This window comes from Mastomys coucha, unplaced genomic scaffold, assembly GCF_008632895.1.
Source record: "Mastomys coucha isolate ucsf_1 unplaced genomic scaffold, UCSF_Mcou_1 pScaffold13, whole genome shotgun sequence".
Classification (NCBI taxonomy): Eukaryota; Metazoa; Chordata; class Mammalia; order Rodentia; family Muridae; genus Mastomys; species Mastomys coucha.
In genome coordinates, this window is record NW_022196895.1 from 39463156 (window position 1) to 39490789 (window position 27634).

Consider the following 27634-nt stretch of genomic DNA (forward strand, 5'->3'; position numbering starts at 1 on the left):
TATCTTTTTTCTCTTCCATCCCTTCATTCCTTTGTTTTCTGAACTCTGCTTTAGTGTGATGTTTAAGTGAGTTGCAGGCTCCTCAATCAATCTCCTACCTGAGCCTCCAGAATCACAGAAACTGTAGATATATTCCAGTACATAGCATAATCCATCTTTGTTTTTTTCATTGTGTACCTACATAACTGGGATTCAACAAGCTGTCTGTGAATAAACATATTTGTATCTTTATGATATTTCTTTTCTTCCTCTCTTCCTCCCATGGTGTGTGTGTGTGTGTGTGTGTGTGTGTGTGTGTGTGTGTGTGAGTGTGTGTGTGTATTTCAACAGTGGAAACCAGGGCTTGACTTTGAGATATCTTCTTTAAGTGCTCACTGCCTTCTCTTTGAACCTGGAAATCTCAGTTTTGAATAGCTGGCACGCCAGGGATTCCCTAGAATGTTCCTGTAACTGTGTCCCAGTGCTGGAGTTACAGACACATGTCACCACACCTGGATTTGATGTGGTTACTGCATTCTGAACTCAGGTTCTCATACATGCATAACAAGCACTTTATCCACTGAGTCCTCTCTGCTGCACTGGACACTCATAGTTCTCATTCTTGCCTGCATATTTAGGTTCTCATACTCTACAAGTATGGTATTTTGCATGCAATGTGTTTATACACATATATACATCTATTTGTATATATAAGTATATGTGTTCACAGGTCTACAGAATATTAACCATGTACAAATATTTTAAATAAGACCTTTCTTCAGAATCAGAAAAGTTTATGCACCATTACCGTAATAACCATCTGGACCAGCCCTCTCGTTTTAGGAAGGAGGAAACTATGGCTCAGAGAGTTGGCAAAGCTACAGCTAGTAAATTGGTTGGGGCTGGAAGCTGAGACAGCTAATAATGTTTCCGGTTTTGATTGTTCTCCCTACCTCTTTTTATTGTTCTCCGATGAAGGTGAACTGTCTTTCAAAATACCACGAGAACACATAGAGATCAGAGATATATCTTATTTTCCTAGAAGTTTAATCTAGAATGTTTAATCCAGCCAGGCAGAAGTGGAGACTCAGCTCCTACTTCTCTCAGTCAACTTCCTGCTCCTGATAAGTTTTGTCTCATCTCACGGGGGCATTTCTACAGAGTGATACCAAGCAGAAATAAATCATGACCAGTATCAGCTCCAGGCAGAAATAAATCATGACCAGTATCAGCTCCAGGAGACGCTGACGGAAATCCTAACAGACAGCAGTCCAGCCATCTTAGACATTACCAGAGCAGTCAGCAAAACCAGGTTTCCAGGGAGCATTAGTGTGAGGGAACTCTGCCAACTGCAGCATCACTTAGAAGACATGTTTTGCATGTTCCTCAAAACCCACTGTCTAATTTCACCAGAGTGCTAAGAGTTTTCAAATACTTCAGGTTTGGATCCAGGGACATAGGACTCAAGCCTAGTGTGTCAGTTGGGATAGCTAGATCATTTTTCCCTAGGCAACATCTACCCTCTCCTTTGTTAGAGCACTACTCCCATATAAATCATTTGCACTCCTAGGCTTGGGCTCTGACAGCAAGAGGCCTCTGTAAGTGTGGGCTTCTATTTCCATCTGCCATCCTTTTTACAGGGCAAGGAAGGGCACACCACCCAAATTTGAACACTTGAAATGCAGGACGACAAAGTTAAGGGTTCACATCTAATCCTGTTCAAATTCTCCCTTCTACCCATAGAGCCGTGGCTGACTTCATAGGGGAAACATCTTGCACAGTAGAGCTTCACATGGAAACCAGGGAAGTAGCAATGAGCCAAGATCCCTGGAACTGAGTCACTAGCAAACCCATGCGATCAAAATGCCATGGCTTTGTTTCCCTGTATGACAAAGCCTTTGAGGTTATCATTTGCTCTTGCAGATTCTGTGTCATAACTCTGCTCCTCTCGGTAATTTTCTTGTTGCTTTGAACATTACAATTTGGGTGAAAAAAAAAAAAAACAGCTTAAGAAATGATTAAAACGCACACTTTTTACTTAAAGTTGCTTTCCTGTGCACTTTGTGCCATTTTATAAGTATTAGTCAATTTTGGAAGACTTTGGCAGTGTATCTATCATGAGAAAAATTTGAGCACATTATTAAGATAACCATTTGCCCAAAATTGGCTTGCCCTGATGGCTGAAACTAAAAACTGGGCATTCCCTGTATAATGTAGAAAGATTTTTTTTACATTTTTATTCTGCCAAACACTTGTTAATGAACCTATTCATAATTTGCTAAATATACTCATTCCCTTAAGAAGAGTGTAGTACTTAGTATGTCAGAGATAAAATGTGTCTTTTTTTTAATCAGCATAATTTTCAATAATCTTTTCATCGACTTAGATGGGCGTGGACAAATAAAGATCTTGCACCAACTGTGTTCCTGGGTTGAGCGACTCATCTTGAAGCCTCTCTGAGGAAGGAGCGAGGGCCAGGATGACAGGGGTTTTGGTGGTGTTGATGGAAGATTTGTTCTTGCTTGGCATTATCTTGACATGTCAGAAGCTAGTGTGATGCTTAGGCGGGTGAAATTAAAATAATAATGCCGCTCACTGTCTGCAAAAAGCCCTGATCAGAAAAGACAAGGCTTTGAGCTCTGCTTCTCTCTACTTATCATCTAGGTGATTGGGATTACTTGGTGTCTGTTTCAACTTCCTGATGTATGCAATCATTTCTTGGAAAAATAAACATAACATCATATAAGAACGTGTCTAAAAGTTGCTACCTGCTATCATGTCTGTAGGTGGCACAAAACTGATAGTGTTGTGTCATAAATACAGCTTGAAAAATACTGATCAATTAGAGGAGGGAGCTAAGATATTGGAAAATCTGCAAGGGAGAAAATAAGATTCTATAGTTTTGGGTTTTTTTTTTTTTTAAATCTACCCAAACCACCATTAAATGGTCCATTTCAGCCCCAGAGGTGCTTGTGAGAAAGAGTTTCTGAAAGCTTGAGTAACAAGGAGCTTACTATGGAGACAATAAGACACAGATAATTAATCACTAGCTGTAATCTTGTACAACACAAGCATATGCTGCATGTAAATCCAGAAAATTAAGCAGCCTAATGCACTTTGCTATGGCTGCATCCCATCTGGAGCTCCAGATTCAGCTCTTAAGCCAAGGCACTGTCTTTTCAGAAGAAAATGTATACAGTACAGCCTAGCCTGAGAAAGAAGTCACAAACCCTGGAATGCAAACTATAGGAGGAAGGCAAGGAAGCTATGGTTAACGAGACTAATAAAGATAAGCTACTTATATCCAGGCACTCCGTAGGCAGAAGCAGGAAGGTCATCACAAGTTTAAGGACTACAAAATGAGTTCCTACCTACCCTGAGTTATACAACAGGGACCCCAGAGAAAGCCTTCAGAGGCAGAGAAAGAGACAGAAACAGACAGAGAGAGCACAGGTGTGTGTGTGTGTGTGTGTGTGTGTGTGTGTGTATGTGTATGTGCACGCACACATACAGATTGCCTACAAAATATAAAAATAAATGAAGTTGAATAGTAATATAATAATATATGCTAAGTTCTAAGTATAAACGAAGTAGTCAGTGTTATCATTTTGTAGACGAGAAACCTAGAGCCCAAGGAGTCTTCGTTACAGGCTTCAGTTATATATTTGGTGAAGAGATGGCGTTAACCCTCCCCCCAATAGTCCATCCCTAGTTTCTGGAAGATTCTGGAGTTGTTTAGAAGTTATTCTCAGACTTATGGTATAGTACTAAGCACGTATTTCTCTAGTTCCTCTAAAGTCATGAGTTTGCTTTAACCAATGAAAAGTGAGCTCCCATCCTACTCATTACTTCTGCAAGAGAGTTCCTGTGTCTGTGTGCAACTTAGACTGTTCCCACTACCGATGTGTGGGAATGTCCACTGAAGGACAATGAGGAGCACTACTTAGAGTGTTCCCACTGCTGATGTGTGGGAATGGTCACTGAAGGACAATGAGGAGCACTCCTTAGACTGTTCCCACTGCTGATGTGTGGGAATGGTCGCCGAAGGACAATGAGGAGCACTACTTAGAGTGTTCCCACTGCCGATGTGTGGGAATGGTCGCTGAAGGACAATGAGGAGCACTACTTAGAGTGTTCCCACTGCCGATGTGTGGGAATGGTCACTGAAGGACAATGAAGAGCACTACTTAGACTGTTCCCACTGCCGATGTGTGTGAATGGTCGCTGAAGGACAATGAGGAGCACTACTTAGAGTGTTCCCACTGCTGATGTGTGGGAATGGTCGCTGAAGGACAATGAGGAGCACTACTTAGAGTGTTCCCACTGCCGATGTGTGGGAATGGTTGCTGAAGGACAATGACGAGCAGAACTTCCCTTGTGACTCTCGTAGAAAACTGTCAGGGGCCAAAAAGTTATTGTTTTGTTAAACCATGGCGGCTTAGGACTTCTTACCATGCCCTTACCCAATTTCATTTGTAGACAGACAGGAGAGCTAAACCCATATACTTAAAATCTTTTAAATGTTTCTGAATAAGGAAATGCTTATCCTTTCTAAGAGTAAACTGCAGACACTATATAGGTAGGTGAATCTGTTAGCTGGCCTATCTAAGATGTCTAGAACTTGCTTCACAAGGTAGTGAGTAGTAGACAGCAGATACTTAGACCAGTGCAGATGTCGTTTTGCACCAGTCTAGCAAAACGGATGTTTTAAATAAGGAATTTTAATATCAAACATGCCTTAAACACCTCCAATGTGCCAGGCATCCCAGGCCCAGAGATAAGCCCAAACACACAGCCCATAGCCTCAAGGGAATAACTATAAGTACAGAACTAGATAACCCCTGCATGTGTGTGTGCACGTGCGTGCGCATGTGTGTGTGTATGCGCGTGTGTACGTGTGTGTGCGCACATGCGTGCGTGCGTGTGTGTGTGTGTGTGTGCATAGCCTCAAAGGAATAACCATAAGTACAGAACTAGATAACCCCTGTGTATGCACGTGTGTGTGTGTGCGTGTGTGTGTGCGCGTGTGTGTGCGTGTGTGCGTGTGTGTGTGCGCGTGTGTGTATGTGTGTGTGCATGAGTGTGTGTGCACGCATGTGTGTGTGCGTGTGCATGTGTGTGCGCGCGTGTGTGCGTGTGTGTGCGTGCATGCGTGTGTGTATATATGTGTGCATGTGTGTGTATGTGTGTGTAAGCGCGTGTGTGTGCATGTGTGCACGTGTGTGTGCGTGCGTGCATGTGTGTGTGTATGTGTGTGTGTGTGCGTGAGTGTGTGCTTAAAACAGTGTGACTAAAGAAAATTAGAGATAATAACATGGCCTGCAAGAAGCAGACAGCAAGCCTGAACTTAAAAACCCATGTAGCTCTAGAAACCCTGCCGATGTCTAAGTCATATTATTATTTTTCAATTAAGAGCCAAAAAGTATAGAGTTTGTGAAAGGGAACAAAAACGAGAGAATTGCTGGGTTTAAAGGAAGACCATTTTCCCTTTCTCTAGTTACCATGCTTCAATCTTGCAAACCCAGCATATTATCTGGCTTACATCAGGGGTGTTCCAGCAAGGGGAATACACTGACTCACAGCAATTGTGTCTGGCCTTTTCCACTCCCTCCTTTCTCCCCTACGCCAGGAAAGGAACATTTTAAGAGTCATGAAGTTAGACATGTAGAGGAGCAATTAGCTCTCTGTAGAGGGCTATTCTTCCGTTGAGAAATCTGCCAAAACCTTTCTTATACACCAGAAGCGTCTCCTAAAAGGGCTAGTGGGCCGGGCCTACAGGACCTCATACTCAGAGGAAGATGTGATCATGAAGCAGATGGGTAATTCCGAAGCATACTGACATTGTCTTACAAAAGATCGCTCTATGCAGGACTAGCTTCAGGTCTTGATTTCCCTGGTTAGGAACAGCACTTAAAAGTTTGTTTAAAAAAATAAAAAACTATCAAAAATCGAGCCATGGAAAGATAAGCTGTCCTTTCACTACCTCATTGCATTTTAATGGAAAAACAGCTCAAAGCAGGATGAGTATTAACTGTAATCACGGCGAAGCAGACATTTCCAGTGCAGGATATTATTCATGATGGCATTAGTGAGGAGTAATACATGGGGGATGGATTGGACAGCCATTGCTTGGACCAGGGTGAGGTCATCTGCTTCTACTCCTCCCTAAACCCTATGATTTGAACTTTGACTCCTCCAGATCCGCACCGACCCTGAATTTTCTAAATCATGCCTCTGACTTTTTTTTTTTTAATATGAGATAAACACATAAATCTTCATAGTAAGCTTGGGCAGTTCAGTACAGCGTGAGTTTCTCTAAAGCACACACAGAAGAAATTAGCTTTGACACATGTAAGAGCAGCGGGGGGCTGGCAGCTCGTGCTAGTTGTGCTAGTTTAATATGCACTTTTAATACCCCTGTCTATTTTCAAATGTGTAATTTTTTTTTTCAGAGACAGCTGCATCCCTTGAGACCCAGGCTCGTGCCAAGCTATGTACACAAATATACTCTTAATAAACACAGATGTAAAGCGTCATGCTACGACAGAAGTGAGGCACGGAGATTCAGATGTTTAGTGGCCCCACACCCAAAAGTTTCAGAAGAGTCAGAGAGTCACCCCATTTTCTTAGCATTAGTATGCCCTCTGCCCTGGTGACCTGGATTAAGTTTTTATCCGGGGCCAAGGGGAACAGAGACAATTGTGCTGTTGGTTCATCAGAAATAAAGGAAGTCTGGGAATCGCTAAACCTCCCAGACTAGGGTTGACACACCCACCCAGAACAAACCCGCCAGGGTGCAGGTGGGTGACTGGATAAAGACCCAGACCTGAGACCCTTGCAGTGAGCACTGGAAGATGCTACAATTGGGGACACGTGAGAGCCTGGACCCGTGGAGGATGCCCTTTTTCTCAGCCCAGTCGCCCATCTCCTTGTAAAGTATGAGTAAGAAAGTTGTACCCAGGCCATGGCGGCTGAGACTGAGTAGGGGCCCAGGGCCAGCGGGGAGAAGACCCCGGGATCCTTACCTTGTCCTTGGGACCGAGGTTTTGCAAGACCTCCTTGCCGGTGGCGCTCCGGATCTCCACCCCCGCCGGCTTGGGGGACTCGGGCGCGGGCTCCCTGCTCTCCTCCCGGCCCGGGCCCCTGCGCGCGTCTCCCTCCACCCCGGGCCGGTTCCCCGCGCCGCGGCCGCTGCCCTGGCTGCTCCGGGGAGTCTTGGCGCCGCGCTGTCCCACACTCAGGGCATCGAAATCCAAGGTCTTGCTCTCGAAGGCGCCCTCCACGTTGCAGAACATGCCACCGTACTTCTGCCGTGGGACTTGATCTGTGGTGCCCGGCCGGGCCAAGTACACAGGCAGGTCGTCCTCGTGGGAGCTGTCCCAACCCCTTCGGCCCGAAGCCATGGTTCAAGCGACAGCGGCTCAGGGGCTTTCTTCTTCAGAGGCAGGAGAGAGCAGCGGCCGGCAGCACGCACAGAGCCACAGTGATGGGGCGGGAGGAGGCGCCAGAGCCTTCGCGCCAGAGGCGGCAGTGCTGCTCCGGTTCCTGCCTGTCCCCCACTAGCCAAGCTAGTGAGCCGCAGCCCCGGCTCCGATCGCCCCCGGGACCGCCCGCCCGCTCCAGCCGCAACTCCTCGGCCACCCCCATCCCTACTGTAGCCTCAGCCCCTGTCCCAGGTCCAAATCCAAACTTGTCACGCTCTCATGTATGGGTGAACATAGGCTTACTGGTTACTCCAGCTCTGGGCATTCGATTCATACTTAGATACAATTCAGATGTGTTAGAAATAATTAAACTGAAAAATTTGGGCACACAGTGGAACACGAACTCTGTGTATCTGTTTGAACTCCCGCTTACACACACACACACACACACACACACACACACACACACACACACACACACACTTTACTTTTTGATCCTCTTGTGGACACAAAGCAAACTGCCCAAGATGTTGAAGTTAACAACTCAAATTTACCAGACTCCTGGCCCTAATCACAGCCTATACTGCCTCATCCAAGCTCAAAATTACACCCTATTCCAGAATCTGCCCCATGAACCTTCACGTTCACATAACAAGTTCCTGAAGTGCGCTACATATAAACCCTCAACACAAGCACGCGCACAAATATGCGTACATGCATGCACGCTCTGGGGAGAGAGGAAATCCTCCCACTTCACCGGGAATTACAAAAGTAATTGTGTGATTATCTCACCAAAACCCACGGGAATTACAAAAGTAATTGTGTGATTATCTCACCAAAACCCACACTTAACTCACCTAGGCCACCCCAGACTTTGCTTTTTTACCCAACTTCAATTCACCTCAGACACAATTACATTGAATCACAGACAAGAATACATTCCCAGATTTTTTTTTCTTGCAAAGTGTTTTCGATATTGTCTTGCTCATCAAACAAACCACAGGCTTATACCTCATAGAGTGACTGAAGCCAACATTCACCTCTAAGAATCCCATACTTAGGTAGAACACAAGCCTAGATTTACCTCAGGAAGAAGAGAGAGAGAGAGAGAGAGAGAGAGAGAGAGAGAGAGAGAGAGAGAGAGAGAGAGAGAGAGAGAGAGAGAGAGAGAAAGGAAGAAAGAAAGAAAGAGAGAAAGAAAGATACCCAAGCAAAGGCTTGCAGTCCATGTTTCCTATACACAGAGGCTTTACCTAAGTGTGGATATGTGCTCATAGCCTTTCCTTCACATCCACCTACATAGACTCTAACCTGGGTCTTGCTATGTGAAACAGAAACCACCAACTATAGAGTTCACTTTGCACCTGGACACACAGCCTAAGCCAAGAACGAACAGTATCCCGATTTAACCGGGTCCCTCTCAGAACTGACACTAATCAAACATCTTTCTACTCTTCAAGGAATCCTAGAAGAACAGTTATACAAGCAGATGGGGTCTGTCTTCCCCATGCCTGAAGCCTTCCTTGTAGGCCCAACATAAGCTGCACTATACTACATACCTAACTTTACTCTCTGAGCTCATTTCCTTCCACCTCTCCCAAACCCCCAAAAGGCAGAAGTTTGGTTTATTTAGCTTACCAACAGATGCTCCATGAATCCCCTTTTAAAGGGGACATTAAAAATGACAACAGCATCGTGGGACACTTTTGGGCTCCTGTGACCATTTCGTATAGGCTGACTCAGTGTTTGTGGGTATGCAGCAGGCTTCTTTGTGGACACCAGTGACCTTCAAAAGCATCTGTGCTGCCAAGTTCAGAGTGGAGTATAACTCTAGGAACCATGACAATAAGGAGCCTCAATGGCAAGCAAGAGTCTGGCAGTCCCGCAGGATTGGGAATGAAAGTTGGCTCGAATTAAAAGCAAAGACAGATGTGTTAATGTAAGCCATACCTATCTATGCACAAGGGAATAGAAAAGATACTTGCTAAATACCCCGTGCACTCTGAAAATGATGCATTATCTCTTAAACGGTGCTCTGAGCACCTGATACTTTTTGGCATCTTCTTGGTTACTACTACAAGAGTAACTTGTTCCCTTGTGACATTTTCCATTACATTTTATACCTTCAGGTTCTAAAGCCTTGCTCTGGGCACTCTTGCAGGCCCTCTACTCTGTGAAACCCAGTTTTAGTGAAGGGAAATAAATGGAGACAGGTAACCATAGAATTCTGAAGAATCTACTAGAAATTTATAGGGCTAGGCTCTGTACTAAAAACATTTTTGGCAACATGTCCAGTGACATTAATAGGTTCTGCAGGCCTGCTATCTTTATTTCCTTTTGTAAACAAAAGTTTCTGAGCAAATGCTCAGGTTTTGATGAAGTCCTAACTTGTAGCAAGTTGTATACAAAGTGTTTACCGCTTTCTTTGACAGGGACTACATTCTGATGTAGATGCACACTTGCAAGCCTTCACCTCTTGCTGCTCCTAGGCATGCGCTGCTCCTATGTATGCGCCACTCCTAGGCATGCGCAGCAGATTGTGCAGTTGCATGAGCACCCTTTGCACCCTCTTCTTTTTTCCAGACATGTAGTCTAGGCTGTCCTGGAACTCATTTTGTAGACCAGACCAGTCTTGAACTCGGACTGCCTGCTTCTGCCTCCTGAATGCTGGGACTAAAGGTATGTGCCACCACCACTGCCTGACAACACTCTCCTTTTTATACTTCTGTTCTGTCATTGCTCTTCATAATGTAATGTGCACACCCAATAATAACATTTGTTAACCAAACATTGTATTTCTCGTTCTTTACCTGATTCTATCTTTATATTTTTATTAGATATTTTCTTTATTTACATTTCAAATGTTATCCCCTTTCCTGGTTTCCCCTCTGAAAACCCCCTATCCCACCTCCCCACTCCCCCACACCCTCCCACCCCCACTCACCAACCCATCCACTCCCACTGCTCTGTCCTGGCATTCCCCTACACTGGAGCATCAGCCTTCTCAGGACCAAGGACCTCTCCTCCCATTGATGTCCAACAAGGTCACCCTCTGCTACATATATAGATACATCCATGGTTCCCTCCATGTATACTCTTAGGTTGGTGGTTTAGTCCCTGGGAGCTCTGGGGGTACTGGTTGGTTCATATTGCTGTTCCTTCTGTGGGGCTGCAAGTTCCTTCATCTCCTTCTGTCAAAGTCAACCACTGTGTACACATACACACATGTGCTTAAGCAAACAAACAAAGCAGTGTATTATCTGAACGATTGAAAGAAGAGTGGCTGATCTGACTGCAGTTCTGCAAGTATGTGGCCTTAGGCACATGTCATGTTCCACCGGTTTTGTGTCTCTCCTACATATCTGAGTCTCTTACCCCACAAGTTTATGGAAGGTTTCAGCTTCTGGGAAATCCATCATGCTAAAAATCTCATATGTATTGACATCGCCCATTATGATTTGATTTTTTTTTTATCATTCCACCTTTTATAACAAGCAGGAAAAAGTGAAGCACTTTTCAAAGGCAGCACTTCAAACTGGAACGCAGACATTCTACTGGCTGATTGTTCTTCAGCATCATTCTGGGGTAGATCTCCCTCATAAGAATCAGGGAGAATCGCTGGGCAATGGTGGCGCACTCCTTTAATCCCAGCACTTGGGAGGCAGAGACAGGTGAATTTCTGAGTTCGAGGCCAGCTTGGTCTACAGAGTGAGTTCCACGACATCCAGGGCTATACAGAGAAACCCTGTCCCAAAAAACAAAAATAAAAACAAAACAAAAACAAAAACAACAACAACAAAAAAAAAACAAAAAGAATCAGAGAAATCACAATCAGGACGAGCAAAAGTCAGGTGTCAGACAACAACCCAACTAGTGCCTGCCTTGTTCCTGGATGGATGTTAATTTTGAGACAAGGTCTCATACAAAGAACCGCCCTATCACTTAGATATGTTAGCCTCAGAACCACATGGCATTTGTGTCATATATCTTTTCAGTAAGATGATAAATATGATGATCACACACAAGAACAGCACTAGGTCTGCAGGCACTTAACCTACAGTGCCCAGGAAAGTAGTTACTCAAAATGACCCTCAAAACAGTGAACTACTTCCATAACACCAGCAGCTGAATAGAGCTTTAAACTTGTCACACCAGATCAAATTTGCATTTCCTGTAACTGCAGTAAATCCCATGCCACTTTGCATTGGGATGACTTGTGATAAAAGTCCATAGCATATCCGATTATGACTTCAGAGAAATGTCTTCCGGAGGCATCTTCTATTACCCATAGATCAGCAGAAGGCACGAGTGCTTCAGGAGTCAGCAATGGTAAGTAAGCACCAGGAAATCTCTGCAAGGAAACACAGAATGCATTCTACATAAAAACAAAGTGTACCGTGTTGGTATAAGAAGAAAAAGGCAAGGTTATAAAATTTAACACTCACTAAGGCTGTGGGTGCATGCTCAAAAACCAAGGGAAAATTAGACTGTCACATCGCTTGCATTTAGTCAACAGTAAACTTATTTTTTTTAGTTTTACTGAGTTTTTATTGTAGAATGGTAAAATGAACTCTAAAGTACAACTAGATGTAAGGAGCAAATGAGACTGGAAAAAACAATAAAGTACAAGCACAAGAGTTACAGGGAATTGAAAGGAGGTGGCATGAAAGAGCATAGTCCCGAGCTACAGGAGAGATGGTCTTGCAACTTAAACAAATTAATCAGATATATTAAAGTTGGCTATGCTCACTATGGCAATCTCCTTGCTGGTTTGTCCATTGCTAAGCCCAAAGTGTGCCCTGGCTTCTATCACGAGTGTTCTTTTTCATGCAAAAGCCTGAGTGTCTCCCATACAGCCATTCTATCTCGACATCATAGATGAAAAACTGAGTGATCTATGTCTCAGACAAGATGTTGGAACCTGTATAGTTTCAGATAAAGCTCTCACCTCTGGAAGCTTCCCCATCCTCCCTCTGGATGGAGAGGACATGTTGCTAGTGTTATTATGGTGTCAGAGTCACAACCCTGGCATAAAAAAATGCTGGAATATTTCTTTGGGGGAGATTCTTGCTTTTTTTTTGAAAGGGGTGTATGTAAGATCATGTTATTTATCTCAGGCTGGCCTTGAACTTGTGACCCTCCTGCCTCAGCTTCCTGAATGCTTAGGCTTGTATCCTGCAACACTTTAAGCAAACAGGGAACCTTAGAGCCAAATTCTTTCTCTTTTGTGGTCAGAGTATAAAAGGTTCTTGCTGTTTTTGAAACTGCTTGTACAAACAGCTCAAAAGAGATCCAGCCCAAGGGCTCACAGCTGACAGCAAGGATGAAGAGGATGGTTCAGTTAACCATAGCTAGCAGTGGGCAGCTCCAGGGGACAGTAGCAGCTGCAAGAGTTTGACAGTGAATTTGGCTATTTCTAAATATAACCCATCTTCTTTGGTGATAACAGTTTGAAACTATATCATCTTTCCATTTTTTTACGGACAAAGAAGTAAAAAAAGAGTTTTTATTTTCTAGGAACACTAAATAGAAATGAGGCAGTGTTTACAAAATGCTTGCCATTCCTCCTGATGTGCAGTAAGCACTAAAGATCAATTCCTTATTTTTACCAGTGTCAGACACACAGTTAATGAACAAAGTTTACACTAACCACGTTGTATGGCTTTAGCTTTGCAGAATCTTCTGGAGGAAAATCAAAAACACTGTATGCTTAGGATAGATAATGAAAATCATCACGTTCTTCCATATACCTCCATCTACCTTATAAATTTTCTATTAAATATTTACAATATTCATGTAGTTAATAATTGTAAGAATAAGTACAAACCACTGGGTCAATAGTGAGTAAATCAATAAGATCACTAGATCCTTTTAAATTCTTTATGCATTTCTTTGTTTTTAAACATATTCATGTAGGCAAAAAGTCTATGAGAATACCTGTGAACTATTATATTACTAGAGAGCAAGTCAATAAGTTTGTAGGTAATTTTCAGTTTCTTTATTCATTTGTATATTTTTAAATGTATTAACAAGTATGAGTTACTTTTATAATTATAATGTTTCCTGGGTAGAATTTTAGTTAAAATACATGAATTGTACACAAAGTAAATTGCTTATAGAGAATTATTGATGTAAACTAGAATATCCTACTCTATTGGAAAGACATCATGCTGAAAACATGAAGTAAAAGAAGGATGAAGTCATTTTCATTGTCAGCTCAGAACATCAGGCAAGGCACCTCTGCAGCTGGACAGCTGAGTGGGGGAAGGGTCACTGTGATGAAGATGTGAAGTGAGGGCTTGCAAGCATGCTCAAGGTAAGTCCTTCCCACCAGACAACTAGGTCATAAGACATGACATATCCCTCACCAGGTGGGGCATGGTTGGAATTTCCTTTCCAGTGTTCTTTACTTAGCATGCCTTTTTGATTTTTATCATCCTCAAACATTTTAAAGTCGGCGCAAATGCAGAATCCCCCTTCGCTTCAGTGCAAAAGAGACAAATGCTTAAAACAGCTGTTGGTCATGTTGATAAAATGGATATCCACTTCCTGTGCTCCTGTGTTCGTGCCTTCATGGTGCAAACTCACAGGCACAATTTAAATTCTGAAATAAAGACTCTACACAGGCACTAGAAAATGAATTGAGTTACTACCCAACTACCTGCTAGTTGTAGTATTTACTATGTGTCTAAGCTTTTGCTTAGTTTATTATTTTATTAATTTTTCCAATTAATACTCATGGTCCCAATCCATTTGTAAGGTATCCACACCAAGTTGATATTATTACTATGACAATCTAGTTTTATTTGTTTGATAGAACGGTTCCCCTACTATTTACTCTTCAAAGGTAAAATAATAACAGTGAATCTCATATTTCCCTCTCCTTCCTTTTCAATTATACTTTTAAAAATATAGGAAGTCAGACAGTAATCTAGTGAACACCCATGCAATCACTAGGTGGGATCTATACATTTTCACCTTATTTTATTCATTTGTTTTTGAGTAATAAGCATTGCATTGAAGTGTGCTACTTACAATGTACTACAGTCAGTCATTTATTATCATTTTCCTGCGATTTTGAAGACAATTGTCTCTGTTAAATAAATGACTATTTGTTTATTTATGTATATGGTTTATCTCTCTGTGTACATGTTTCTCTGTGTGTGCATGTGTGTGGAGGTGAAAGGTCGATCTTCACTGATTACAGGATCTTTCACTGAACCTAGAGACATTCAGCTTGTCTGTATTAACTGACCAGCAAGCCTCTAGTATTCTGTCTCTGTCCCCCCAGCACTGGAATTAAAGGCTCATTTATTTCTTCACCCAGCTTTTAGCATATGTGCTAGGGATACGAATTCACATCTTATGTGTGTGTAGCAAGCACTCTACCAATGGAGCCATCCTCCCAGCACACAAATAAGTGAATTTTCTAATTATTTGCTTTCAAGCACAATCCAGTGTGGCCAGTACATAGAGTCCCTCATTCTTGGAAAGCTGGAACTTGCAAAACTACCATCAGACATTCCCATCCTAAACTGAAGGAAATCATAATTCATTTACCAAGGCAAATGGTCTTCCACTCCAATTCTAAGATATGTGTCTTCAGAACACTGGGATTCTCATTAAGCTGACCGTATGTTACAGGCATCCTCAAGAATAAACCATTTTTCTTTTACTGAGAATGCTTTTGGAACTGGAAAGGAAAATTCCATATACTATTTTCTGAAGTAATTTCCATTCAGCATCCCCTTGAGTTCAAACTAAGTAATATGCAAGGAACAGTGCACAAATAAAATGAACATGAAAGGGATATTCCCCTCCAAAAAATCTTTCTGGACCTATAGACTAGAGCATATTCATGATTCTTCCTAAGTGGAAACCAGACAAAGGTATAAATAGCTGATACTAAAATTTGGGAGGAACTGGGAAAATGGCAAACAATTTCTTCACTGAAAACATTATGGCTATCTATAGATTTAGAAAATAATAAGTGCATTGGCTATGGCTTCTCCCCAAGGTGCTTTCCTCTGCTTTTATTTTTCTTTTAATAAATTGCTCCTTGTCTAAACCACACCCTGGAATGCCTTATTCCCTGAGTTCTACTATTATTAAGATAAACGAGTGGGAAACAGTATCCCTTAAGCGTTTCCAAGATTTCCCAATAATTCATATTGGAAACCCAAAGAAAAGTACAAGCACATAATTAGTATCTACAACTTTCGTATCTTACTAAGAAGTAGCTGAGTGTTCATGTGATGCGTTACGGAACTGTCAGAAAAACGTAGACATAAAGTCAGAAAGTACGATCCACCGTTCTGGATCCATGAGAGGATGAATAGACTTGGTGGAATTACAGAAGCTCTATCTCTGTTTGGAAATAAACAGTTGTTATGTTAGAGAGAAAAATCAATTCTGCACCAAGTTGTAATTGTGGTCTGCAAATGTTGCTCTGATTTTCTTCAGGGCCTGCCCCAGTTTCTGTGACCTAATAGGGTAACAGTAAATGTATTGAGTTAGTGTCAGCGCAAATTTTCACTGTACAGAGGTAGAATAGTATAAATAACGTGACTACTGGTTACTAATTTGTCTTAGTCCTGACCAACGTGAAGAATGTTGTTTGGGAAGCCACATCAGATTACCTTCTATTTTAATCATGATTTTCTTAGACGTTTGTTGCCCAGAGGCATTGTAGTTCAAAGATACATTCAAATGCAGATGTGAAATTTATTAGGCAAATATTAGAGTATAGGCAAATGTTTTTAAATATTGATGTTTATAAAAGGGTGCCTATGAAAATTTACTCACCATTGACTATGCAATGTCCAACTATTTACTTAATATTTCCTAACATTTGCTTTGTCTGTAGGAATTGTTTTCCCATTTAAGGCACGTTGTCAACTTGTAAAGCTGTGTGTGTGTATGTATATTCCACTCAGATAACAGATTGCAAAATTAAAATGTGTAAAAGTATAAATTAGCTGTAAAAATTTTCACTATCTGCTGTAATTCTATGTAATAGGTTATAGAAATAATTATGGCATATCAATATACACTGAAATTTTTAAGAGTTTTAAAGATCACACAATTATTCTATATACATAGGAGGACTTTTAATAAAAAATATGAGTTTAAGTACCATGAAAAACTTATTATGGATTATTTATCTGGTTTAGTGTTTTTTAATATAACAATTTATCTTTTACAAACTTTTGGTAATACTGAATGTCAAGAAAACTATTTGGATTCTTTTCTTCCTCCTCCTCCTTCCTCTTCCTCCTCCTCCTTCTTCTCCTCCTCTTCTTCCTCCTCTTTTACTTTATATCCAAAGACTGGCTTTTTTTCCTTAACTTGGAGTCATCCTCTACACTCATTGGTTGGTGACAGAATTATTTCCTTAGTCTTGGAAGTGCAAGTCTGTTCTCCCATTTTCTTATTGGCTCTGGACAGAGAGCCTGCTCAGCTACTAGAGCTCCCCTCCTACACTTGCCATGTGAGCCCTATTGCATGCAGTTTTGCCATAATTTGTTTTTCTATTTCAAAGAGGCTTGCTATGGCTTCGAATCACTGTCTAGGATAACTTTCATAACTTTTTTAAAAAGAGATTTGTTTATTATATGTGAGTACACTATAGCTGTCTTCAGACACACCAGAAGGGGGTATCAGATCTCATTATGGATGGTTGTGAGCCACCATGCGGTTGCTGGGATTTGAACTCAGGACATTTGGAAAAGCAGTCAGTGCTCTTAAATGATGAGCCATCTCTCCAGCCCCAACTTTCATAACTTAAAATCAGTTAACTAAAGACCCTAATTAAACCTGCGAAACGATCTCAGGCTAACACGTATGTTAATTTTTAAGTAAATAATGTGGAGTGTGTACAAGCTGAGTGGGACTCTTAGAAGCTATCTTGAACTCCTTAGTATTTCTATATACATGCTAGAAGCTTTAATGGGGGAGGGCTACCTATTGATAGTCTGACTCTATAGGGAAAGTTGTTGAAACTGAGAAATATAGATTTCATCTCAGCCTCCCCAGGGCATAGCACTTAGTACTAAATAATTCTGAAAGTTTCAAAATGTCTACTGCTTATAATGCTGGAAAATGACTACAGGGGTATAACTTTGACTACCATGATCTGAAATAGCACTTTAGGCTTTTAATATTTATTTTTTTAAGTTTTTTTTTTTTTTTACATTTACTTAGTGTCTCTCTGTGTGTGCATGTGCGTGTGCATTAGTGTGTGTTTGTGTGTACCCTTTTACCACAGTGTGCATGTGAAAGTCAGAGGACAACCCAGGGCAGGTAGCTTTGTCCTTTCACCGTGTAGGCTCCATTGAATGACCTCAGGTCACCAAGTTTGGCAGCAAATACCATTATTCACTAGGTCATCTCACTGTTTCCAAAATGACATTTTAGTATATTTAGAGGATAATTATAAATTCATAAAACAGTATATAGGCACTGCACATGGTAACATGTAATAAATTATGCATTAAATCAAGTATACTGGCTTGTTCCTCATTGTTTACATAGCCTGCTTTGTTACAGCACCCAGGACCACCAGCTCAGCAGTGGGACCATCCATAGTGAACTGTGCTCTCCCATATCCACAATCTATACTTTAGATTGTTGAGAACCTCAGGTGTTCTCACAGCCAATCTGGTGGGTACATCTTCTCAGTTAAGGTTCCTTCTTCCAAAATGACTCTAGTTTGTGTCAAGTTGACATCATGAGTTGTGAACTAACAGGAGAAGCACACTAGTGGACCCTGAATCAGTGCACGCAATATCAGCTACTAGTAGTGCTCTCAAACAGGCTGCTTCAGCTCTCTTCCTGTGTCTACATCCTCCTTGTGTATTTCACAGTATTACCATTAGGTGCAAGTGGTCATTGGTGCTGACAAGTTTATAGTTGGAAATTTAATAAGAAAATATGGGAAGAACGTTTTAAACAAAAACTTGATTAGTTACCAGTTGGGTAGAGTTTGCTTCATTTAGTCACAATGTGGTTATTCTCTCAAAATTTCACGTTATTGCGGTCACAACTGTCACTTTCAGTTCTAGGTGATTCTAGAAACTCATATGACAAAGTAAAAAATGGCCTGTACCTAGAGTCCATAGAACTTAAATTCTGTGTTCCTGGTTAAATCTTTGTACTTTCTTTTTGTAGAAGATATCTACAATAATGGAGTAAGGAGAAAGAGAAAGTTCTTTTCTTCCTGAGAAGTTTGTTTTTTTTTTTAATTTATTTATTTTATGTAGCTGTCTTGAGACACCCCAGAAGAGAGCACTGGGTCCCATTACAGATGGTTGTGAGCCACCATATGATTGCTGGGAATTGAAATGCAGGAGCTGTGGAAGAGCAGTCAGTGCTCTTAACCACTGAGCCATCTCTCCAGCCCCCTCCCTGGGTATTTTTTAAAGGGGATTCATAAAGAAGTGTAAGGGCAGACTTAAGCTGTATCATTTGTCTCTGTGGAAGTAAGCTCATCCTCTAGGCTGCCTCATTACTAGGTTAACTTTAAGTCAGACATGTTGATACGTGCAATGGTGTTTTTATTGATTAGGGTTTGTGTGTGTGGTTTTGTCTTAATGTAGAGAAGATTCCCAGGTCTTATTACAGCATCCTGCTGTAGGTGGAATCTCCAGAAGGAACTGTGCCCTAAGCACCACATCTTTCAGGGTCTGTTGATGCGATTGCACACAGGTTCCTCTTCTGAGGAAACCTCTTTTAAGAATCCTCTATGCAAAGCAAATGACCAGGTGGTGTTGCAAATCGACCGTTTGGGGCTTTTCCTAAACCATAAGACTGGTATGAAATATCTTAAATAATGTTTTAATTAATTATTTGAGAATGTCATGAAAATGTGGTTCATTCATATTTCCTCCTTCCTCTTCCAACTTCCTGCAGACCTACCCCACCTCCCTACCCACCCAACTTTTCATTCTCTATTTAAAACAAAACAAAACATAACATTAACTCTAACTTGTGATGCCCAAAGACTCTTGGTTTTGGGGGCCTGCCTTGCAGTGTGACCCCAATGATATGGTACACCCTTAAAGGACACTCTTGCAGTAGCTCCCAGTTACCAATAGTTCCTTAGCAAGGAGTGGGACTTTGTGCCTGTTCCTCATGTTGGTAATAGAGTTTTGTCTAGCTTGAACTTGAGTTCTTGTTGAATTCACTACATTCATAGATTTGTACATCTCTCAGGCTTCATCAGAAAAGCTTCTCCTTGTAGTAGATGGCCGTGAACACAGAGATCCACAAATAGTAAATGTGCAGAGAGTAAGTAAGAGACTAAGAGTGCTCAGCCCCAAGCGGGACATCCATATCATACTTCTTCCCAAAAATTTCAGGTATCATCTATGATGAAGGAGTAGAAAGACTGTCCTTGTGGACTTCTGATACGTTTCTGCCCTGGGAACCGGATCCTTAGAAGGAGAAGTACAGTATCCCATTGAAGAGCTAAGTCTTCAGCATGGCTAGGGTGAGCTCACCTTCCTATGGGTAATATCTTAGCTACCATGACTGAAGCAGCCTATCTGGAATGGTAACTCTCCAACTGTACCAGGGATTTCTACTCTGATACTAGACACTCTATCAACTGGGTCATTTTCCTAGTCAGCTTAGCTTTATTGTTTTGTTTTTTTGTTTTGTTTTTTTTTTAAAGAAACAACACAAAACACACACCTACACACACACACAATCCTTTGCTTGACATTTCAGCATTAATTTTAGAGGATTGAAATCGTGTTTTTAAACGTTAAGGTCAGAGATTTTAGGCAAAAGTTAAGAAATGGATTGATTCAATCATTCTTCTTCTCTGTATTCTTGGTCCTGAATTTGTCACAAAGTGATGCCTAGCATTTCTATGTATGGTAAAAAAACAGTCTGAGGACAGCCCCTGTAAATAGAGTAAGTACAAAAGAAAGGAAAAAGTCACTCCTCACTGAAAGAGTCCTGCCATTTTGTACCAAACGGCTTTGGTTTCCCCTCACAGGTAGAGAGAATTGAATCCACATGACATGGAGCTTAGGCAGTTCAGCATGTATACTTGAGACTGGAGTTAATTTTGCAATTAAAAAGTGCATGTGGTTACATCCCCATCTAATTCATCTGTGACTGCAGTGCCAACTCCCAACAGCATGGGAGAAAACAGTCCATTGAAGACAAAACAAAGCTTGGCAAATGCTACAGAAAGGATTGGCACAACACAAGACACTTCTTTTTAATTTTTTTTTTTAAATTTATTTGTTTGTATTTGTGTTCATTGGTGTTTTGTCTGTATGTCTGTGTGGGGGTATCAAATCCCTTGGAACAGGAGTTATAGACAGTTGTGAGCTGTCATGTAGGTTCTGGGAATTGAACCCTGGTCCTCTGGAAGAGCAACCAATGCTTTTAGCCATCAAGCTATCTCTCCAGCCCCATGAAACAACCTCTGTAGAGTGTGAGGGCAACTGAGTTCTAAAGTACTAAGCAGAGAGGAGAGTATATTGGAGAATAACACTCTAGAAGGAAATATCATTTTGAAAATGGCCAGAAGGAAAGGGGTCGCTAAGCTGGGTCTTATCAGCAAATGTTTTGTTGTGAGCAGAGGTGGATGTGCTAAAAATACAAAGAATCATATAAGTTTGTATGATGTACATATGGATATATAATTTTGAACATATAAAATATTTCATTAATTTAAACACATAGGACTAGAAATGTGGCCAAGCATTAAGCACTTGCCTGGCATTCAGGAGCTCCTGGGTTTATTTTTTCCTCTGGCACTACAAATGACAAACAAATTAATAAATACATGTATTAGAAGTTCAGAATAGATACTTCAAGTAAAATTATGTAAACTAAAAAAAATTTACTTACTCAGTACTTTGCCAGTAGGTGTCAAACATTACCGGTGATCAAAATGTTAGGGTTATGCTAAGTTAGCACAGCATATTTTGTCCCTAATTTGAGCTAGTAAAAAGTAGAATCTGGATGGGATTTAATTTTTTATGTAAGACAAGTTGGAATTTGGTACAGTGGATCAGAGCCAGGCAGATGTGGATTCAAATCCAGGCATTAAATATTAGCTCTTTGCCCACAGTCAAGTTTTTTAACCTCACTCTGTCTGTTTCGTCATCTGTAAAATGGAGATAATGATATCTCATTCATAGAACTTCAGGAGGGCTAAGCTCAGTAATATATGTGAAATCATTAGCACACTTCAACCGGCTCAGAGAAAGCACACAAAAATGGCTGCTTGCATTGTTACAAAAGGAGACATTGGACATGTGGAGAGGGTGGGGAAACATTCCCAGAAGAGCCTGGGCCAGGAAGACAATTGTCTCAGCTGGGTGTGAATCAGTCTTGCTGTGCTGGCTCCTGCTTGTAAAAGAATAATCCATGGATGAATGGGGAAGCTGGCCAGGACAGCCTGATCCTCAGCCTCAGCGGCATTGGTTCTAGCTAGGACATCTGAGCGTGAGTTGAATATGAATCATCTGCTTACTGTATATTTAATATTATTCAGTCAACAAAGAGCAAAAAGATGCTTGGTCAGAATTAATCATCTAAAAAGCCAAGTGACTTTAAATTTATTTCATTTGAATATGGAAATGAGACATTTGTCACTTTTATGACCCTTTGTGGGGGATCATGAGATGGAAAAGATGAACATGTAACTCTCGGCGTATACCCTTGTTTTCCTTTTCTGTATAGATGGAAGCTTAGGGTAATGTTTGTTGTTTATCCTTACTGTATGGATAAAAAAAATAGCTTTCCAGTTTGGAGTGACTTACAAAAGGACCGTGCTGGTTTTAGGAAAGTGAGATGCCACTAAAAATCCAGATATTTCTGATTCAAATGATTTTCACCATCAGAATTATTTGAGCTGTTTACATCAATGATGCCCAGGCACCAGCCCTAAAGATTTGAGTAGGTTTTCCAAGTTAAATAATTCCTAAATGGGGAAAGTTACCAAAACAACTTTCTTTAAAGATATTTGCTAAATAAGTGCTTGCAAGCTAAATAAGGAGAATTGTGAATGCGACGTCTATTGGAGCAGTAACCAGACAATAAGTACCCCCCCCTTATTCCTTATTCAATTCAGGACATTTCAAAAATAGCTTACGGACAGGGAGAATGTCTCACCACTTATGCCTTACTGGGGGGAAGGGAGAGAGCTTTCCCTCTTGACCTTTGTGATGTCACCGATAGCCCCACTATAGTGGCTGTTCAGCTTCATCACACAACAAGCGACTGTGGACATCCTAAATAATCAGGGCATTATCCAGTGCTTGAATGAACTTGGTCACATCACTTAACTAGTTAACCTTAAAAGGCTACCTCTCCAAAGAAAGGATGAAACAATCTTTCCTTATTTCATGTCACTCAATGGATAAGAAGTTTGCAGTGTTCCTTTGTCATTCTAGGAACTTGCAGCGATTATATTGCTGAGCCCCTCAGAATCACCCATCCCTGCTGGGTGCTCACTCACATGAGCAAGCCTTGAGGAGAGATGGCAAAAAAAAGCAATTCTTTAAACTTGAATGACCCTGTTGTCCACTGAGTGGAAGAGATATTTTAAAAATGACCTCCTTCTCAGTCTTCTAAAGCAGTGAGTTTTATATTTGGGGAAACCTTAAATCCTTTGATTCAGATAAGAGGCCCCCAAGCAATGTTACTAAGTTCAAACTTAAAACTATAGAAACTTAAACTAAGAAACTTAAAACTATGTAAAAATAATATAGTTTTTATTCATTGCCTGTAGGCCAGGGTGAACAATAGAAAATGGCAATTCATAAATGAAATTATAAATTAACATATTTTAAAATTCTTCTGATGGAGACTAAACAAAACCAGACAAAACAAGAAAACAAATAATAAAATCTACAAAAAAAGCCCACTCTTTTTCTCAAAAATAAGTTTTTAAAAAAGAGAAGAAAGAAAAGAGGAATACAAACGAACTGGACTTACTCCTGAGAATGCACTTGCCTTCAGATGTGTCTCTTCATGAACAGAGGAGCTTATGTGGGGAACACTGCTCCTCCCAGTGGGAGTTCTTCAGAGCACTATTACATTTCTGTTTCCTGCCTCTACCTTTTCTCTGTTCTTCATCTGTTTGTCATTGAAGATTTCAGAAGTTCTAGGAAGATGTTTCCTTATCCTCTTTCAGAAAACATGTTATCTGAAACTGGCTAGAAAGGGATTTCCAAGTCGCTCCTGTGAAATGGACAATTCAAACTTATCCATTATTACAAGTTACTAAAGGAGGAATCCTGTCTGAATGGAGTGGGGTAGGGAGCAAAAGAGGAACCCATAGGGCTCAAAGTCCCCAGAAAGACTTAAATTTGGAAGTCTGAGAACTGTTGAGATAAACTGAAGGTTTCCCCGAGGCTTTGAAAGAGAAGATGTAAGTGTTTCTGCTCAGATGGAAGGGTAGGTATCCTGGGACTTGGAAGCTCAGGTATCAAACAGCTCTGATGTGAGAAGTTGTCTCAGAGGAAGGGCATCCTGAGACAGGGCACCTCAGGATCCACAGAGCTCTAAGGTGGGACAGTGTCCCAAGGGAAGGGCGTCCTGGTGGTAGCTCAGGAACCACTCTGCCACATATTCTAGGATCTACTCTTTCCAAAATGCCACAGACCACTTCCTTTTCTTTGCGATATCTTTTATTAATCAACATTTTTTTTCATTGTATTCTAAGAAAATCTTTTAAATCCCACATTTTTGTTGTCTTTCACAGCGGAAGAGAAAAGGCTTCAGTCTTTGTATGAAGACTCTAATTTGGGCTAGTGTGGGGCCAGGGTACCTTGGAACTTCAAGGAGCCCGTCAGGAGCAGGAAAGGGGTCAAGTCCTGTCCAACCTCAGAAATTTCATCTTGAGACTGGTAAGAGTGGAGACCACTCCCTTCCCTGCCCTGGTCCTGCATGCCCCAGACTATGTAGTCCTGTGCCCTACACTTTTGTTTCCAGGAGAGGAGGTCACACAGTTGCAACCAGGTTAAATGTTCCCTTTCCATATAAGGTCATGTCCAGTAGCATCTGGAATTCTTTTCATGCAAATGAGGTATTCCCAGCACCTTAGCCCAGCCAATGATGCAAACTCACTGACTCCACCCATTCCCTCAAAGGTTTAAATTGCCTTTACTACCCCTCCCCAATTAAATAAGCTGCTCAATGAAGAAGCCTGCCTCCTGAGAAGTCTGTTTCTTGTCATGCTTATCTGTTGCCTAAGGTCTACTCACCTATTGCCTATGATCTCTGGCACCCCAGACATCCTGTTCCTGCCTCTGAACTTATTAGAAGCATGTAGTGCAATTTAATCTTTAAGAAAATGAAAAAACAATTTAAGTTTATGCTTTAGTAGACGAATGGGCAGGGATGAGTGAAACCTGGATTATGGAGTCAAATTCCTAGGAGAAAACATCTGCCTGGTAAAGTGGTGTCATTACTCACCACAACCTAGCTAGGGCGTATTGCCGTGAACTCACTGACACCTCTACCAAGATTTGCCAATGTAGAGAATTTAGTTGGCAAAACGGAGGGGGGACTACAAAAGATTGATTCATTGGTGTCCCACAAAACAGATCTTCTGTAATCAGAGTACCATCAATGTAAGTGGTGATTTTACTCCCTGGTACATATAACCAATAGAAATGAAAACATTTCCCCTGGACAGCCATTGTCTGAACACTTCTCTTCCCACTTCCCCCTCCAAATTCCCTTCCAGACTTGTTCCCCAGAAGCACACCTAACTACTGGGAGACTTGCACCACCTCCTGAGTTCCATTGTCCAGACCAAGGGTACCCACCACAGGCCTGGCCATACCAGAATCATAGAGGTTAGGCCTCCTCTCAATGCCTGCTACAACAGTAGCATCCAGGGACCATCAGATGGCTAAAGACCAGGGTAAAAACAAATTCAACCAAAAGTAGGGCAAGATGACACCTTCTGAGCTCAGCAATCCTACTACACCAGCCCAGGACATCCTAACAACCACAGAAGCACAAGAACATAATCTTAAAAGCAATCTGATAAAGATAATAGATGTTTTTAAAAAGGAAATGAATAAATCCCTTAAGGAAATACAGAAACAGGCAGAGGTTTTTAAGGAGGAAACAAATAAGTCCCTTAGAGAAATACAGAAATATACAATTAAACAGGTGAAGAAAATGAATAGGCCATGTCTACTCGTCTATTCCAATTAAATCCACAATATTGGGGGTAAAAGCCTGATTAAGGATAAGAGGCATTAAGGCTCCAAAAGGAGTTCTGTGCCTCTTGGATATTCAGACAGTCTCTGGTATCTCCTAACTCAGACGTGTTCCAGATTAGTCTTTCCAATCGTCAATATACCCTCTTATTTAGGTATAAAGGTACCCCAAGAAATGATTTGTAAATGGCTAAGATTGGGTATTGTTTCCTGGCCAGCACAATGTTTCCAACCTATTCTAATTTAATTTCTAACTGTCCTTAGCTTGGAATTTCTCTCAAGGAATCTGCCTTGCCAGACAGGTTGTCTTCAGAGTTAGCAACTGAGGTCAAGTACACTTCTTAGGGCAGTCCCAGAGAAGACAGAACTGTTTTTACATACTAGAGAGTAATCAAAGGGCTTCCCTCACTAAAGGGCATTAGCAAGAACTGCTAGATTGGAATTTCCTGTTGCTTGCCTTCAGCAGACCCAGAGAATTAGCATAAGAATACCAAAATAGCCCCAGTGGGGAGGGCACCACTGCTCTTCCACCTGCTTCACACCTGGATACCTGATTCTACCGACCTTGATGTGGTGGTCACTTGCCTACATGGTGACTTCAGTCTTGCTCTCTGATCCTATTGACCTTCGCCCACCTATTGACCTTCGCCCACCTACGTGACTTTTGTCATTTGCCCTCTTTTCTGTATACTATATAAGCCTGGTTTTCACTTTGTGCACTTGGGAGCAATCACACTCTAACTAGAACTAGAACTTAAATGGACTAGGACTTAGACTCATGCAGTCCGCAGCCCCCCGGGCCCAGAGCTCACTGGCCCCAGGAGGTGCAGCATCTATCCAGAAGAGGTGGCTGCTTTAGACCCAGTGTGTTTCAGGTTGCCTCAGATGTACCTCAACTGTTGAGCTGCTAGATTTATCATTTCTCTTTTGCAATGACTGTAAAAGTCTGATGCCATTTTTAAGAAATACATTCAGATCCTGTACTTCATTGTCGTCTCTGCCATCATTTCTTCGCCTACACCTCGTCGACCTGACTAGGACCCCGTTTCTCCCGCGGGTTGAGGGAGGCCCAGATCGGCCGGCTTGTGGTGGAATAAAACTGTTTAAGACCTTAAAATGGAAATAGATGCAATAAAGAAACACAAACTGGGGGCATCTTGGAAATGGAAAGCTGAGGAACAACAGATGCAAACATCACCAACAGAAAACAAGAGATGAAAGAGAGAATCTCTGACATAGAAGATATGATAAAAGAATTGAAACTTCAGTCAAAGAAAGAATTCATGTGATGTAATAATATCCATCCACAGGAAGGAATGAAAAGTTAGCAGTGCTACCATGGTGAACCCTGAAAACATTATGTAATGAAGCTCGATGTGATACATATGCCTCATGGTGTATGGTTTTATGAATATAAAATGTCCAGAAGAGGCAAATGTAGATTTAAAAAAAAAAAAGATTAGTAATTACTAGGCTGCTCTGGAGGGGTGGGAATAAAGAGAGTAGGAGGGATGGGTAGAGGTTTGACATTGGTTATTTCTCTTCAGGGGAAGAAATGCATTGTAAAATTGTACTAGGGTAATGATTTCTCAAGTTGTATAGTTTGGATATTGAATAGTTCCCCAAAGGTGTCTGCACAAAGATTTAATTCCCAGTGTGGAGCTAGCTTCTGGGAGCTGGTGCAACTTTTTGGAAGTTGTCATTGTTAGTTTTTGTTAATTCGATACAAATTGTATCTACCTGGGAAGAAGAAATCTCAATCGAGGAGTTACCTCCATCAGATTGGCACATGTGCGTATCTGTAGGGCAGTTTCTTGACTACTGATGGATGTGGGAGGGCCTTGCTCACAGTTGGTTGTGGTACCTTCATTGCAAGGTGGGTCTGTATTACTGAACAAACCAAGGCAAAAGGCAGTAGCCAGTCCTCCTCAATAGTCTTCGCTTCAGTTCTACCTCCCAGGTTCTTGTCTTGAACTTCTGTTCTGGCTTTCCCACTTCTGTAACTCCTTCGTGTCTTACACTGTTTGC

General features: G+C 41.4%; 1 protein-coding gene across 1 annotated transcript in view; it reads right to left on the bottom strand.

Moving 5' to 3' along the window:
- Positions 1 to 7433, bottom strand: part of Dpysl3 (dihydropyrimidinase like 3) — a 112604-nt gene extending 105171 nt beyond the window's left edge. Inside the window, exon 1 of the mRNA XM_031365587.1 lies at positions 7005 to 7433. Within this exon, the coding sequence (XP_031221447.1) occupies positions 7005 to 7382 (378 nt within the window). The 5' untranslated portion in view covers positions 7383 to 7433. The remainder of the gene's footprint in view (positions 1 to 7004) is intronic.
- Between the last annotated feature and the right edge of the window lie 20201 nt (positions 7434 to 27634).